We start from the raw sequence: 17,917 nt of genomic DNA on the forward strand, positions 1-17,917 counted from the left end.
ATATGAGTTACATCTAGTAGGGAAAAAATAAAAAAATCAGAAATGGTTTGAATTGGAAGAGACCTTAAAGAGCACCTCAATCCCACCACACATTCCACTAGACAAGGCTGATCAAAGCCCCATCCAGCCTGGACTTGAACACTTTCAAGTGTTCATCAGGCATCCACAGCTTCTCTGGACAACCTGTTCTGGTGCCTCACCACCCTCACAGGAGTGCTTCTGTTTCCTACCTCTAATCTAGACCTTCTCACAGTTTAAAGCCATCTCCCCTTATCATATCACAATATGAAAAAATAAAATATCAACTATGAAGTTATCACCTGCTTTTAACTAGCTGAGAACACTGAAATATTAGAGGAATGTGCCTCCTGTTGAAGACTTCCTTCCCATTCTCAAACGTCATCTGACAAAGCAAATATGCAAACCTTCGCTTTCAGACCTCTAGTATAGTTTAGAAAAAGCAGACTAGTAGGGCAAGAGCACAAATAAGTGGCTTGAATTATCCATGTGAAAGTCACCCCTTATTCTTCAACAGCCTATTAAGCAATGAAAAAATGAAAAGTAGGTAAGCCTTCAAAGAACAAGTATCTCCTTCACAGTAAAAAATAACATGCTTTTTAAGATAAGCACATGTTCTGGTAATGACACTTTAAAAATACCAGCAATATTAGCATGGTAAAATATTCAACCTACTTTCTTTCTGAATCCCTAATGAAGTGTGCTTGTATATAAATCAAGTTTTTCTAGATTAACTGTTGCGTCTATTGTCTACTGGGCAAGCTCAGCTCCTGATTTTTATGTAACACAGCTTGGATAAGCACACACACTGGTTCATCTGGGGGAAGCTTTTCAAAGTTCACCACATACTGCAGCCCTTCATTATCACTGCAACACAAGAAATCACCAAAATAATTTTATTCACTGATTAAACTCACAATGTCAAGTGACCAAAATAAGGAGAAATTATTTCAAGCCATACCTCACCCCAGAGAACAATTAACTATCAACATAAACATAAGATGAGCTCCTAAGGCAAACTTAATGACTGTTACTGCAAGTTTTACTGTCTTGACAGAGTAATGATATTTGACAGTATGCTCATGCAGATGCCACAAAATATATTTGCTTTTATGTTGCCATTCTCTCTTTGGTCTACAGCTGTTTATCTCTACAGAGCAGGGATGAATTGCTGCCTAGAAGATGTCAAAACAGCCCAGAAAGGTAAAGAGAGACGGTTTTGGCAGATGTGTAATGTTGAATATTTATTCTCACATAAAAAGGTGCAGAGAAGTAAAATTTCATGAAGCAGGTTCTCTGCTATTTGTTGTTGAATGATCAGGAAACAGTACATGCAACCCCTATCAACTCTGGTGCAGCATCAAGAGTTTGTCACAAAAGGCACCTGTAATAGCAATACAAACAGCATCCAAAGATGACCTGATGCAGTGAGAGCTGGCAGAACAAAGCTCCCAGCTCAGGCTCAATTCCAAGCCCTGCCTGCATTGCTAATCCAAATGAAACTTGCAGGAGTTTCTTCTGCAACACGAAGCTTGTTAATTGTTCTGCATGATGAAGTGAGACATGGAATAACTACTCCTTACTTTGGTCACTGTGACACTGTAAACTTAAGCAGTGAATAAAGCTGGAATCAATTTTTGTGCTGGGGAAATGATGGAAAAATGTAGCATGGGGTAAATTTTAACTGGATTACTGAACTTCAACACACTTTCTACAGATGAATTTTGAACATGAATAAAATACATAACTGTCCCAAGTTTTGCTTTAAAGCATCCTCTTCCCACAGCATGCTACTGTCATAAAACCAAAGAGAAGGGGTAGACTGGAAGCTGGGATAAGGAATGCTCTGTAAAGATGCTGACTGATGCTTGCAAGCAGCAAGCACAACACAAACACAGTGGTGCAGGAAAATTAACAAAGTAATTGCTGAGGTCACCTACAGCCAACTCAAAGCTGAAGTCTGACCTGAGTTTTATGCTGTTTTTTTCTACCTATTTCTTCATAACCCTTTCTAAATTAGTATTGACAAGCTCTGGTGGGATTTTGGAAAGAGAAAAAAACTTCAAAAACATTTTGGTCTGTTAGTAATTTACTGCCCAATCCTAACCTGTCAAAGCAGAAATGAAATCTTCCTCCCCTCCTTTCACTTTGTTTTGTGGTTTCTTTGTTGTTTTTTTTTTTTCCAATACTGCTAATTTTTGACACACAGCAACTCATATAGGAATGGTTCCTTTAATGGCATGTGGTAATTCAGATACAGAAGATCAAAAATTACCATTCCTTTTGCTTCACAAGGATACAGCTAGGCTTGTGATCATCCAAGTGGTCATATAACTTAGCTATAAAGAAATGCATGTAAAATACAAAACCTCAAAAACTCCTTATATTATTCAAGTTTACTTACTTATTTTTAAACAATAAACTAAGTGTGAAGAACAGTGCAAAATAAAGATGGAAAGCAAGACAGCAAGCAAGAAAGCACTCTCCTTATTTTAGTCCTTCATTCTTCCTTTGTTTCCCAGCTAGCAATTGTTTTAAATGAAACAAAGAAGGAGCTGGGGGGAAAAAAACAGGTTTTCCTTGCCAGATGTATAGTCTTGCCCTTCTTATTTGCTTCAATGTACTTTCCCCCCATGCATAAAGGCAAAAATTGATCCCTATAGGCTCAGCAAGAGCAGAATTAGCAGAGAGATGGAAGATGGGGAATTTGTCAAGTGTCAGATGGCCATCTTCTGGATCAGGACAGGCAACCAGGCAGCTACAGGAGACCTCTGCCTCTTGCCTGGGAAGGACTCTTTAGTATATCAAGTCTCAGACCAATGAAAATATCACCATTTTTCCCAAACATTTGGAGAATGCTGGACATTTCAGTAAGGTGAAAAGTTTCTACCACAAACTTTCCATATTTGATCCATCAATCTGACAATGTTGAAATAAGAATAATTGCTTCTCATTCCACCCTCCCTCTATTAACTGACAGATCTGAAAAATATCTCCTTTTTCTTTTTCTCTCTCAGAATTTCAGCAGACTGGCTGGACAAAGCCATCCACCCAGCTTGGCTGACAACCTTGTGCATTGTAGCACAAAGTTAACAGTTATTTAAGATGGCAGGAAACTTAACTCTGTTCCAGCCAGAGCTGAGGAAAGCTCTCCAAACTAACAGCTTTTCAAAGGATTAACTGTTTTGTGCCTGGGACAGTATCTACAGAAGGACAGAAAGAAATATATCTAGTAATTGACCTCCACAACTCTTTCTTGCTACATGAGGTAAAGAAGATTTACAACACTTAAAACAAAGCCTTGAGCTGGCTTTGCAATAAAGTCATGGAGCAGTTATTTGAAAATAACCATGTGAACAGTTGTGCAAAGTGTTATGTTAAGGACCACAACAGAATAACAAATGATATCAATAAAATTCTGTAACTTTTATGTGTAGCTCACATGGGAGACTAGAACTTTGCTAACTATGAATGCAGCAGCAAGAAGTTTAGCAAGCACAGGATCGTAGACAACTGATAAAGACAAATTAAACAAATTTGTTATGTTACAATTTCTTTGGAAAAAAAGGCTAAAAAATCAAATTCATTTCAAAATAGCACAGACACAGAAGCTGGCATAAACATTCAAGTCAGGTACACAAGGTACACTGTGGCAAATATAGAAGTCTGTGCTCAACATAAGGTTTAAGCAACATATTGCAAGATAAACAGCAACTAATGTTTGCCAATTATGCCCTTCTCTATGTGAAAAGCTAAAAAAAACCCCTAAAATTTAGCATACATGGAATCTGCAATATCTAGATTTGGACAGAAACATTCAATACTGTGTTTTCCTTAATGCTAAACAAGAATGATCAGTAAAACCACTTGTCCTAGGGTGACTAGGACAAAATATTCCATAAAACTCCAAAATACTGTCATTAACTACTTTCCTTCATATCATCTTGATTTTCTAGCCCTAATACTTCATATGTTCTCCATGCTTCCTAAGTGAATGATAAGGGAGAAATCTACTGCCTTCCCTACGACAGGAAATGACCTACATCTTCAATTTCTGCCTTCCACATGTGTCACGGTCCAGAAAGGACTAAACGGGTCACTAACTCCACTAAGCACCTGCATCCATCACTGCATCTGCTAGTCAGGAAGCACTGAGCAGAAAAGCTTTGATCAGAAGCATACAAATAGGTTTCTACAGCTTGAATGTATGGACTTTTCTTGTTAAAAAAAAAACAACAGCTACGCTGATTTCATTACTGGAGGTCAGACCAGAGAAGCTGACACAGTGAAGTGAGACATTTCTATTGCCCAGAACTAAAAAGGACAAATACTAGTTCATTTACCTGATGCTAAAGATGCTGTTTGTAATGTCAGGCAAACTGGAATAACTTTATAAAGATTTATCATATTGCTCATACTGGAGCAGTTTTGGAGAGCCTCACACCAGACCAAGATCAAGGCACCACTGCACTTGGCTCTGAACAAACAAAATAAAGTAGCATTTGTTACCCTCTGCCTTGCTATAGACTTTCCTGACCAAACAATTTAAAACCAGCAAGCGGAACATGTTAAGCACAGAGAACAAAGATTAGGAAGGGAAAAATCTGGGAAGTATGGAAGCCAAAGAAAAAACAAAAAAAGTGCCATGTATTAAAGATATCCTTTGTGTTTGTATTTGTATGTGTTTTCAATTACCTGTGAGAGGACCTGAAGACTGAACAATTCCGGGATACTGTAGAACACTGTTTAGTAAAATGCTACCGTCCTGACATGTGGAAGGTTGTTACTCCCAAGAAGGCTATAGACTATTCTTTTGAAAGCTATAGACTATTCTTTTGAAGGCTATAGACTACTCTTTTGACCAATTTTGTGAGACTGTTGGTCTTAGCCTTAAAAATCAACTCTCAGGCCTATAAGCCAGCAAAGTCCTTAAAAATAAAAGTTTTTTTTTAGTCCAAGTCAAGCAAATGATTTATTAAAATTCTATAAATACTGTTACTTTACTTACCTATGCACATGTAACTAGCAACTACAACACCTCCTGCAAACTCTGAAAGACAATATCCTTGCCACTATGTGTATCATGTGCTAACACACTCTCTCTCAACATGCAAAATTTTTTAAACATTTTCAGTGAGAGTCAAAAGAGCCCAAACTACCTTTGTGTTCACAACAGTCACAGAAATTAGAGCCAACACTTAAGAAATGTTTTTCCAGAAACTGGACTGCTGGCATGAGGAATTTAAACAGAACAACAAACCAACAGCAAAACTGAACACCTTTATTTAACTGAAGATCAGTTAATCTCAGAACATAAGCCATGAAACAGTTGATCATTACCTACCACTTACACTGCACTTCTCTCTCATTTCATTTTATATTACTAAAGTAATGCACACATACTTATTTTAAATAAAAGGTTTTGAGCATCAGAATGGACCAACTCCTCACTGCTCTGCCCAAAAAGAGTTTGGGCAGCAATTTCAGCTGCCACAGACTGCAATTTTAGAAGTATCATACAGCATTTTTCAAAACATACTGTGCACCTTTGATTAGGGGAGTGAAATCAGTTCAACTGACTCAACTGTTTCCACTGCTGACTGTAAATCTGTGGCATTTTCAGGCCTATTTTTATTTCCAATTTGTGAAAGGTGTAGTAAAAGCAAACCGAAACAACACTACCAAGCAACCAAAAAGAAATACAAGGCTAAAGTGTGTTCCTGTGAACCGTGCAGCAGTTCAGCTGAGGACATTTTTCAGATAGAGCAGATAGCTGGGTTTAAAGGAAGTGTGCACCTATCACTTTCCAGAAGATTGTTTTAAGGCTTCCAAAAGTTGCTGAGGAAGCAGGAAGAAGAAACACCAGTGGGAGAAGGATATGGTCTAAGTATAAGCGTCTGATGTTTTTTTCAGATTTATTCAACAGCTGAGTGTGCCTAAGGGCAGTTGAAAGCCAGACATCAAGACTGAGAACTGAGAGGCATTTTTTCCTTCTTAAGGGTCTAGTTTGTGAAATGATCATGTGCCTTCTTATGACAGCACCTTGAAAGTGGCTTGGTTTTTCATGTGTGTAGTTTTGGGGATTTTTTTCAGGTATATGGGCTGCGTATTTTTGGCTGTTTTTAGGGGGGGTTCTTTTTTGTTTGTTTTGTTGTGGCTTTGTTTTTTTTTTTTTTTCTTTTTTAAAACACATACATTTAAGTATAACAATATTTCACAATAGAAATAGAGACTTGGGTGGCTTGAAGTGAAAGGTGAGTATAAACAAAACAGCACTAATGCTTATGTCACTATGGAAACCAAGTACATTACTAATAACATACATTTATTTAATACAGAATTTCCTTTGGCATTTTCTAATGCAGTTTATCTATTACCCTAAATTGGGGTACATCACAGCAACACCAGATAAAGCATTAATTCTCATTTGTTTTCCAATTAACATCTGTGAGTCCTTACAATATGGTTTGTAGGAACATGAGCTACAGTGCTCTCAAGTGACTGTCTTGGGGCACTTGTAACGTTCATGAATGCAGAAAATGAGGCAGAATATAAGTAAAGGTGTATTTCTATTTTTTTTCTCTGATACTATAAAAAAGAGTGTTAAGAGATTTTCTTTCCAGACTAGCCTTCAGAAAAAAAACCCTCTGTCTTCCTGTACCAAAAAAGTGCCTATTTAATAGTGTATTTAAGCTGTATGTGAGGGATCAGGCTGAAATGAAAATATCTTTAAAAACACAGAACTGAACTATAATAGGAAAAATGGGTTAATATAGCTATTTCCAACTTTTTTTTTTACTATTTTTTATCTTTCAAGATTCCTGAACTACTTTCATTCCACTAAAGAACTCAAAACCCTTTTTCTTCTGCTTGAAAAAAACAAAAGTGAAAACTTGAGCATCTCCTATTGACATTTCCAAATGCTAAAGCAAATAAAATCCTAGTAGAGGAGAAAGACATTCACCACTAGAGATAACTACAGCTGTCACAAGGCTAAAAAATAAAATGTGTGTTTATGTGATTTATTATTGTCTCTGGCCAACCTAGATGAAGATCCAAGAATGCTGAGTCCCACTTGGTGTCATGGTTCAAAGATAATGACGCAGCCAAGGCAGATTGTGCGTAGGCACCACTGTGAAGCTGAAAGCTCCCCATCTTGAGACTAAATTCACTTTTCCACATCCAAAGAGAAAGCACTGCTCTTTCTAGACCAAAAATGAGGTCTCTCTCAGAAATAAAGCACTGATTATCCTCTCTGGAACTGAGCTGTCAAACAACCTTATGTAACCTGGTTTAAACAGGACTGCCAATGCAGAGAAATTCTTTAGACACAAACCTACTTTTTATCATGACTGCACAGTCATTCCAACTTCTATTTACAAGTAAAAAGGAGAAACTGGGAGTAAGAAAAGAAGTATTTCATCTATATGCCAACTTGCTGATCTGTTAAAAAACTGTCTCGCCATTGCCTCATTGGACTAGAAACTCTACAATGAAATGAAATTTTACTGTGTTCTTAGAGTACGAAAGTTAATTTTATTTTAACACTTAGCCATGCCAGCCTCAATTTACACTGCTGGAAGATGAAAAGGCATTCAATAAACTACCCACTGAATAAAATATAATAATTAGCTGTCAGGACTAAATAGGGAATTGGTGTCTTAATTACAAAGACATAGGAAAGGTAGCTGAAGGAATTCCCTTTCATTAGTGCCTAGTTAGCTGGGCAACAATATAGCAATGATGATAATTCTCTGAGAATGTCTCAAATGTAATCAGTCAGAAAGCAGGAAAAGAATGGAAAAGATTAGAAAAGCTGACAAATTGATCTGGCTGAGGTATGAGCTACCAGCACCTGGAGTCAGTTAATAAGATCCTTGTTCCATTATCCTGTCAGTGGAAGAAGTTTGAAATAACTTCTAAATAACAGGCAGTAACTGAAGCAGTGCATTGTCAGAACAGAGCAGGAGCATGTGTTTTTGCAGGACTGTTTCAGTAGTGTTGCCAGGAATTCATCAGAAGCAATAACACAAGAGATGAAATTACTAGAGATGTTTCCTGTGAAATTCCATCCACTAGAATCCGTCAGGAATTAAAAAAACCAAAACCACTCAGTTGTTTTTTTTTTCTTAAAATGAACAAGTACATTGCTACAGAGTTTTAAAAGGATGGAGCACACCCACCAGATCTGCAGTGTAATTTGAGCAATGCTTTCACTGACTCATTATATGGTTAGATACTCCCATAGAAGTCTATAAATGCATGTCTCTCTCCAATATAGCCATGCTAATGGTGCCTTAAAATCTGACTATTTAATAGTTGAACTACTACTTTGAAGCAGGACACACTTTTGTTCGTTTGCTTCTTTCTTTAAAATTGGTGTATTTTTATTTCTTTTTTTCTGTTGAAAATTAGGAAAATTCAGTGCTGCTGTTTTCCAACTCTTCAGGTTGTAGAATGCCTGTACCTAAAGAGGGAGCAATGTTTTCTACAGAAGACACTGAAGACAAATAAGGAAAGTTAATTTCATCTGAACTGACCATACACAGTTGCAGGATGCATGTCTAGTGTAGCTGCAGCCCTCAAATACACTTCAGTTCATGAAATATCTGGACCACACATTCTGTGTGTGTAAACCTGTGCAGGCACATAGGAAAGTGGGACAATGGATGGGACAGACAGACTGACCCCTGCCATCTTGTCTTCTCACAAAATCAGACATATCAGGATGTTTTTAAGGTCTCTTTCCTCCTGTCCACTCAGAAAAGAAGAACTGATTTCAGACAAAAGTGCTCTGAACCTTACTCCGTACTGGTCACGGAAAACAGGCTAATAATAAACAAAGCATACAGAAACCACATAGATCAACCCAGAACTCAACACAAGTTTCATTTCTACACAGATGCACACACTTAGAAGGGAAAGGCACAAAAAAATGCACATACCAAAGCAGAGACTACCTACCTTCAATGTACAGGGGCTCAACGACATCATGATTTATCAGTTCGAAGTTCTCATGACCAATCCAGTGCTCCACATTTCTTTTCCTGCCCGTAAAGAAGTTGTCCACAACTGTAACCTCATGGCCATCCATCATTAGTTTGTCAGTAAGATGAGAACCCACAAACCCTGCTCCTCCAGTTATCTGCGTTAGGACAGTTGGTATAAATTTCTTTTTCTTTTTACAGAAACACTAGACAAAGTCTACAAACATGAAGACAGAACAGTAGGTTTCAGATCTTTGCTTACTCCAGGGGAAACAACTCCATTTCCATGTATTTTTTCCAAGATTTAAAGATTTTAAAATTTTGAGAGATATACTTGACATGTTTCATCACTGTCAGGCTAGAAGGTTAGCTATCTATTCATATCAACAAAAACTCTTTTTCAGATTATTTTCCTTTATTTACTTCAAATTGGATTGTGCTCTTTTTTGTGACAGCCAAGTCTAAAAATATGCAGAAAGGTATTAGAAGAAATTTCTGCAAATCCCATTTCTCAGAGGAAAAAAAAAGGTATGACAGAATGCCAGGTTATTTTCACATCAGATTTATCAGACACGTCAAGTCCAGCTTCTGGCTGGTTTACATGGAAGACATGTTGGGTGTTCTAAGTAAGTACTGTAATTTTTCACCCAGAAAGGAGGAAGGGAATTCTCTGAAGACCTTTCATTTGAAATATCTCCTAAAACCAAAATAATAATAATTCTTTCTGTGTCGTAACACATCCACAGCTCACATCATCCTGGTCTGAGGAGGTCAGTCAGTTGGATTAGATGATCTCTGCATGTCCCTTACAACTGAAAAAACTCTATTCTACATCATTATCTCTGACATGCAGCATTTGCCTGTCTTGAAACTCTGATGTTCCGCTGCAAAGAAACAAGCAGAAATAAAATATTTAAAACTCTGGACTCCTGTTTCATTGAAGAAACAAGCTAATTAATTTTTCCCTTTTTACACCACAGACTTCAACAGTAAACAAGCAAAAAAAAAAAATCACTTATTTAGTACTGAATCAGTCAGCACAATAAGTAGAACTGCAAGTCGTGTGACACACCCAGACCCACCTACAGAAGCAATTATTTTCTCTGCATTTCATAAACTGTTTTCAAGAATCAAGACATGACAGATCACAAAACTCGAAAAGCAGAATTGTAAAAGACCTGTGTGGTATCAGCTACAAAAGATATCTGCATGGTCAAATTCACATTTTCAAAGTGATTCAGCTATTGATGTCCATTCTGCAGCTGTAGAGACAACTAACTAAACAATGAAAGGACAAAATGGAATCAAGCAGGAATCTAATGAATGGATAGTGTACTGAAATGACAAAGTGCTGTGTGGAAAAGGATGAGATGCCTGAAGGTCTTTTCCTTTGGGTTAGTCAAAGACTAAACATTTACCCTGTCCACAACCCTGCCATCCACTGCTTTAAAAAAGCAAGATTAGCAGATTTTTTTTTAAACTTGAAAAAAAGCAAAGGAAAACCTCCAAAGATTGAAAAGTGGAAAAACCATACAGAAATTACATGTTTTCTTTTGCAAAAACTTGCATGTCCACTTCTTGTATTCTCATCCTTCCTTTTCTTATTAAAAACTCAGGGGCAGCAGTGTGTCAAACCAATTGTAAATGGCAGTTAATGAAAGAATCATTTAGTTGGTTTATTTAGCATTCTTCTGAGTTTGTCAGGGCTTTCTTGTGGCAGATTCAACATCTTATTCAGTTCCCTGACAAACCTGAAGAAGAAACAGGATTTAGCAGAAATTCCCTCTGGAATTAAAGAAAGAATCTCAAGGCTCATCTTATGCTGCAAGAGAGAGGAGGGAAGAGCAGGTTTCTTGCAGAATGCTGAGAATGAGGACAGAAGACCAGTAACTGAGGGAGAACAGCCCTTTGCCATGTGTCACCACTTACCAGAGGAAAAAATCCAAACCCATGCATGGCAAACCTAATGCCATGAGTTGCAAATATCCTGACTTGCAAACAAGATGCAGCCCTGCTGAATGTTCCAAGGGTTTTGGCTTTTCTGTGGTGACCAGGATAAATTTTTCTGTAGAAGACTTGAACCTACTCCTTCAACTGAGGCCCAAGGAAATCTCCTGCTGCTACTTCTATTGCCAAGATACTAGAGAAGATAAACTCAATGCTTGCAAGATATGTCTTTGGTGCAGTAAAAGGAAGTGCCTTCTTCCCAATATCCCTTTTTAAAAAAAAAACAAACACAAGGCCAACCAAAAAAGGCAAAAAAGCATTAAAAGCACAGAAAAAAACTGCACACACACAGTAAGAAGGAAAAAAGCACAAAAAAAGGTTAAAAAAAGCACAAACCAATTCTGTCTGGAAAGAAGTTTCCAATTACCTTAAACCTACAAGTAGGTTTTATGATGAAACTAAGTTTGCTTTATTAACATATCACTTCCATGGGTATTAGACAAAGAACTTGAGAAATGATTGAAAAAGGAGTTGAATTTCCCCTGGAAAAGTAAAAAAAACTATGTAAATTATGTTTTTTATCATTACTTGATGCAACATTAAAAAAAAGAAAAGATGATTTATCACTGAAGTTCTTTGTACAACCTTCCTGTAATTACTGATACAAGCATCACTTCTAAATATTACTTCCTGCAAATCACAATGACATATTAATCCACATAATCAGAAATTGTACAAGAATCATATCCACATCAGAACTGGAGCACCAGCTTGGGTCTTAAAAAGGAATTCTTTATTAAGACAACATTAATGAAAATATTTCATTACTTAGTATGCTTGGTAACTTCAGTACCTACTAAAAGGCACAAATATTAGAGATAATTATCTTCACCACAGGCACTTACAGGTTTGTCTATTTATACATGTTTCTGCTGTCTGAAATCAGATTCAAAACATCTTATGCCCCATAAGGAAATTATGTTAATATTTTTGTTCTCTGCTTTTATCACTTTACTATATTCAATTCAGAAAAAAAAACACCCAATAGATTGAACCAATGGCAACACTGTCTTCCACATAACAGAACTGTTTCTCTTGCATATGAAAGCCTGCAGCCTAGTCACTTCAGAGAACTCAGGAAATAGATAAATCATGCACAACAAGGTGAAGACCTCTTTTCAATGAAAGTGGCAGGGTATCTGGTCTCAGCTGAGATACCACCACAACCAGAAATCATCTCCAGAGAGATGCTGTTTAATAAAAACTAACTGCTAGAGCTGTTGTCCTGTCAGGACAGTGCTGTGAGGATCTCCAGGCTGGAGCTGGAGACTGCAGTCAGAATTAAAAAAAAGTTCAATTAAGAATGCATTCTAGAAAGAAGATGTAGTATTAACAAAATACAAAGCAAAATACGTGATCTAGCAGAATTCACTGGGCTGGTTAGTTCTTGAGAATTTTGAAGTCCCATGCAACATTTTTATGGGAACTTCAGCTACTCAAAAAACCATGGGATTATTTCCTCTAGAAGTGTGACAGCAACACTGTAGCAGAAGGTAACTGGCCCCATGGGCAGGAGGCCTATGAATGCCCATCCGAGCTGGCACAAAACTAGTCAGAACAACCTGCCACTCCTTTTGGCCAGTTTTCTCTGTAGTCACTTAAACTCTACAAAATACACTGGGAACCAAAAAGCTATTCACCTCCAGGTCCCCTGAAAACTCTCCTATTCTAACTATTTGCCATCTCTGTTGAAGCAACAAATTTCAACAAAATATCCAGTATTTTTCAGTGGCAAAGTCTGGAAGTGAACATTAAGAGCTCCACAGCCTGTTAACAGCTTTCACTGACACTTTTGATGGAAGTACATTCTCACTTCCACAGAAAACATGACATTAAGACCCTTGCAAACACACAAAGTACACAATTTAGGAATTTTCAAAATTAAACCTCTATTTTCCTCAGTTTATTTTCTGTAGTCAACAGGGGCACTGGGAGTTTACAGGTCTCCATCAGACTGTTATAAAAATAACGGAACACCACTGCAGAACTAAACTAATTTGGTAACACTTTGTGAAAGTTTTCAGTAGCAATGAAGATTATTGCCTAAATACACAGAAAAATATTTTTCTCTGCATATTTTCAGTTTTTTTCTTCAGGATTTTGAAGTCAAAGCAAACAAAAGCACCAGTAAAGTTAGGCACGTTAGCAGGGTTTTGTTGTGGACTTTACTTTCATTACTACAGAAGCAGAAGTTCATACTCTGTTTTCCACATCTCAAATAGCTATACTTTCTCTACTTTCAAAACATGAGGACAATCCCCCCCACCCCAACAAAGACACAGAGAAACAAGGAAAAATCTAGGTCACAGATAACATCAAAATTTTTGCAGACAAAGCTGGAAAGCTGGTTTCCAGCACAATTCACTAAGTTTAAGAATGCCCTGGACAACTCCTTTTCCTGAGTTAACCTGCCATCCTCTTCAACTCTCAACTGCTTATGATGCTTCAAAATAACAGAAACAACAGAGAAGATAGAGAGAGATGAACATTCCCTGCAGGGCAACTTCTCTTCTACCCTTATGACTAGATTTTGCCCAATTTGGACACACAAGGTTCCTGTTAAGATGTGCATTAGAAGTTTCCCAGTCTCTGAAAGTTTAAGCCATCTGGGAGCACAAAGACTCTTTTACAATGTGATTCTGAGAAGTTACAGGGAAAAGCAGTTTAGTTGGCAAGTCACACTTCCAAAGCAGAGTCCACGTGTATTGTTCATATGCTGAGTTTGAGAACATCAACACAAGTAAGAGAAGCAGTGCCCTAAAAAACCTGTGCAACACATATGACAGCCAAGGTAATTCCCTTCCTCCCTTCTCATATCTTTAATACTACAAAACAGAATTTTTTGGTATTTCCACAAAACAGCCTCTGAGTAAACACAAACTTACCAGGATTCTTTTACGATCCTTTTCTGATAAAAATTTCACTGGTGGGTATTTCTGGGTGAAACTGTGGAACATTTCAAAACAAAGAAGAAAAACAAAGTAAGTTTCAGCCTGGTTTCTTTCACATACCTCTCTTTGCAGTGTAAGAAACTACTATGAAAATCTTCCACTCTTAAAGTTCTGCTAAGAGTATATTTAGTCCTTTATTCTAAAAAAGAATCTGGGTCAACACAAGACAATGACTTTGCATGCTAAAATATCAAAATTCAACTGCATACAGTGCTTTTAAAATTTACCCCTGATTTTGTATAATGAAACACCTGACTTTTATCTTTTTAGAGCTGAACAAGTGTCAGGCATGACATCAGAAGAGAATAAAACAATAAAACATGAGCAGTGACTGGATGCCTTCTTTTTAAAGTTTTAAAAGGCAAACCACCCTCTTAAAAGCTCTCGAACACATTTTGTTGACTTACCACATTGACTTCAAACACTTCTTGAAGTTTCAATGTGAAACTTACAATATAAAGTTTTAATTTGCCTTAAAGTTTTACAAAAATCAATATAAAGTTTACAATCAGAATGTTGAAAAAACACATTTTAAGATATTTTAACAATTTCCACAAGAGACTTTATTCAGTATAAAAACCAATCTTAGTTTTCTTAGACATGCTAGACTGGCATTTATTTGATGATTTTCAAGCTAGTAATTTAATTTTTGCATCTTCTTTACAAGAACTTAATCAAACCAAAACCACCATAAAATAAAATGAGGCAACATATGAATCTTAAGTGCTCTCTCAAGCTCTTGATGCTTCAAACCTTAGAAGAACTTCTCTCTCTCCCTGGCATGCATTCTGCAACAAAGTCCTCTGAAAGAAGGTGTAAATTTTATTTATTTCAGTAATTAGCTTCATAGTCTTAGCAATTCAATAGCTCAGGTTTCCCTCAACTAAACATCAGCATGACACTGCACATGCTGTTGTTACTCTTCTCCTCCAGTAAGTCCACAGGTGAGAGATAGCCTGGTGTAGCATACAAGAGCCAAAAATGCCAAAAGTTACATTTTCTTATCCTCACCAAAAGCTACTCACTGAACTGACCCTACAACTGTGATCCTGAAGCACCCCCTCCTCCTCTGCTTCTAACCTGCAGTACTGGCTCAACAGGAATTCTTCAGCACCAGAGCACAGATGCTTCAATACTTTATCCAATTTTCATCACAGCATGAAAGCTGCTTTCAGTTTCTCAGATAGGGGAAATATGGCAATGGAACCTTCCAATGTTAGCCACACAGGGAGACTGAAAAAGAAGCTTCCTACGCTTGCCTTACATCTCTGTACAGGTCACTAACCATTTCTTTGATTTATGCTGAAGAAATGAAAGACAATGCAGATGTGGAATCCATATCCTTTCTGAGATAGAGAGGAAAATTCACTCATAACAAGAGATTTTTGAGTTCAAAATAAGTTTAAGTGCCAAATAACTAGATGCAAGGCAAGTCTCTCTCCTCCATTCTGAAGACCACTATTTTAAGGTTGTAGTAATCCAGCCTGGGGTCATATTGCTGCCAAAGGACCTCACAACCATTTCTGCTCCTTCTATTACACCAGTAGCAGTTTAGAGGCAGTGGGAGAGAGTCTGGCAGCCAAAAACCTTTTGGCAACAAAACAGAGATTATCTTGACTTGATGCTTGCTTTGATAATGACATGGCAATGCTTTTGCTGCGCAAATTCTTTATAAAAACTTTACAGGTCTAGCTTCAGTTAAATAATCTCTGGTCATGAGACTAGCATTAAGGAATTCTTGTCTTTCCTGCTTCTCAAAAGCATGAAGATGGCTTGCTTTCAAGTTTTATCTGCTTATGAAGTAAGAAAACATTGACACTAGAATAAGCTTTGCAAGCAGGATCAGCTTTCAGGCATGTGACAGTGAGAAGTCATTTACTGCCATTTCACACAGATATAAAATTTAAAAAATATTAATTGCAACAACCCACACTCAGCTAAACCACCAGAGGTAAAGGGCTACATTATTTGAAAAATAATAAAAACACAATAATAAGAGCACCCTTTTTGTCAAAGTATAATCTCCAGATTGGCTCATACAGAGCTAAAAAATATCTTGATTCCTTCTCCTTTTCCTAGAGTTCTGAAACAAGACTTATCAATACACATGAAAATAGTATTTATAGTATTTATCTGGCTTATAGGAGAAGTTTTAACTTAATGGTTCTACTCAAAAACTCATTGCTCATTTGAAAAAATACAACAATTATTTAATAAACAAGAGCCAATCAGGATACCCTCCCACAGAGGTCTTCTGTGGATGGCAGAAGAAAATACCTGGATTACCCACCACTGAAGCTGAAGCTTACTGAACTATCAACAAAGATTAAATAAATCAATTTAATATTGTAAATAGCAAGGTGGTGACACTTTGTTTCACATTTGCCAATTGTTTGACAATTTGTTTCACATTGCCAATACACACCTAGTTCAACCTATGAAGTTCATGTGCATATTAAGAGATGAGCAACCAGCTCAGTATTCTCACTGAAATAAATTGGATGTGGCAGGTCACTGAATCTTTCAAATCAATTGTAAAAAACATAACTGAATTTTTTTTTTTTTCCTTACAGCCCAGGAGAGGTGGGTGGAGGAAGGGCAGCTGCTCACTGGCAAGACAAAACTCTGAACACCAAAGTACTGCAGGTGTCAAGCATACCTCTGGCCAGCAGCAATGGTATTCTGCCCCCTCTCCAGAGGAAGAGGGCACAGCCACCAGTAGGCAATACCCCACGAGGGCTTACTGATACTGCTTGGACAGTCCAGTCTTAACCCTTTGGAATGCAGCACTCTGCTTTGCCTGGGACACCAACAGCGTCACCTGCAAAACCCTACACCACTGGCAAAAGCAGCATGTCCTTGTCAGAGCTGACAGTTCCCACTGCCATACCAGACCTCATTCTGTGATGAAATCATCTGCCCATGAGGACACCCAGATCAGAGAACTGATGTGACCCAAGGGTGAGCAGGCAGAGTGTGAGGGCTTACAGATCCTGAGAGAAGCAGGTCAGCCAGGCTCATCCAAAGCACACACACACACATCTTAATGCACAAGCAAGTCACTGCACAGTAGCTGAAGCAGGGTAACCACCACAAGTATGGGAAAAGTGTGGTAAAACACACTTTAAGTCTCTTGAAGATGAAACCAGTATGTCCTAGCAGACATAAACCACAGTAACCCATTCATCACCTGGACTCCAAATAGCAAATACCTCCACTGGATTTGAACTTTACAGAGTCCAGCATGCCCAGCTTGATCTGGTAGGATCAATCAGCCAGAATAGCTTAACCTTTAATGCCTCAGCATTCAATGCCCTGCCCTCACTTATAAATGACAACAAATCAAAGGTTCTCAAGGTATTCCAACAATTTATTTCAAGCCTATAACTGCAGAACTGACTGCTACAGAAAAAAAAAAGTGCCTTTGAGCTGCTTCCCAAATTCAGCAGATGACATACCTTTTTTCCAGATCTTTGATTTTCTCCCTTAGAGGTGCAACAACCTAAATTAAAGGAAAAACATTTAATCTTTGAAGAATAAAATAGGATTCACATCACAAAAGACACACATAGGAAGTTGCCTTAGAGCAGAAATCATGGCAAGCAGTCTCCTATGGAGCTCTTTACTGAAGACACTCCAAGAAACTTACATTTCAAAGCCTCCTTTACATAAAAAACCCTTGAACCTTTTCCACCAAAAATCAAATCACCTAGAAAAGTGTGAAATGAAATCCCTTAACTTACCATTGAAAACAAAACATCTCAAGGCTATGAGTACCATAGTCTTGACAAGGACATCCAATGTTATGATTCCTATTTGACAAAGTGAAGTCATAAGTGACTTGTCTGAGGTTGTCAAAGGTAATCTATATCCAGCAACAGAACAATGGGACAGTAATTGAAACATCAACTATTTAAATGGACAACAGACAAGCACACAGAGGACACAGTCAGA

General features: G+C 37.6%; 1 protein-coding gene across 2 annotated transcripts in view; it reads right to left on the minus strand.

The window, feature by feature from the left end:
- UXS1 (UDP-glucuronate decarboxylase 1) overlaps positions 1–17,917 on the minus strand; it is a 55,873-nt gene that overhangs the window by 21,380 nt on the left and 16,576 nt on the right. The window contains exons 4-6 of one of the 2 annotated variants that reach the window (XM_058824868.1): positions 17,422–17,465; positions 13,898–13,958; positions 8,983–9,163 (exon numbers count right to left, since the gene is read on the minus strand). In XM_058824868.1, coding sequence (XP_058680851.1) covers positions 8,983–9,163; positions 13,898–13,958; positions 17,422–17,465 — 286 coding nt within the window. Of the gene's footprint in view, positions 1–8,982; positions 9,164–13,897; positions 13,961–17,421; positions 17,466–17,917 lie in introns of those variants that run through there. The other variant, XM_058824869.1, reaches the window with a different exon arrangement.

This window comes from Ammospiza caudacuta, chromosome 2 (assembly GCF_027887145.1).
Source record: "Ammospiza caudacuta isolate bAmmCau1 chromosome 2, bAmmCau1.pri, whole genome shotgun sequence".
In the NCBI taxonomy this organism is placed as follows: Eukaryota; Metazoa; Chordata; class Aves; order Passeriformes; family Passerellidae; genus Ammospiza; species Ammospiza caudacuta.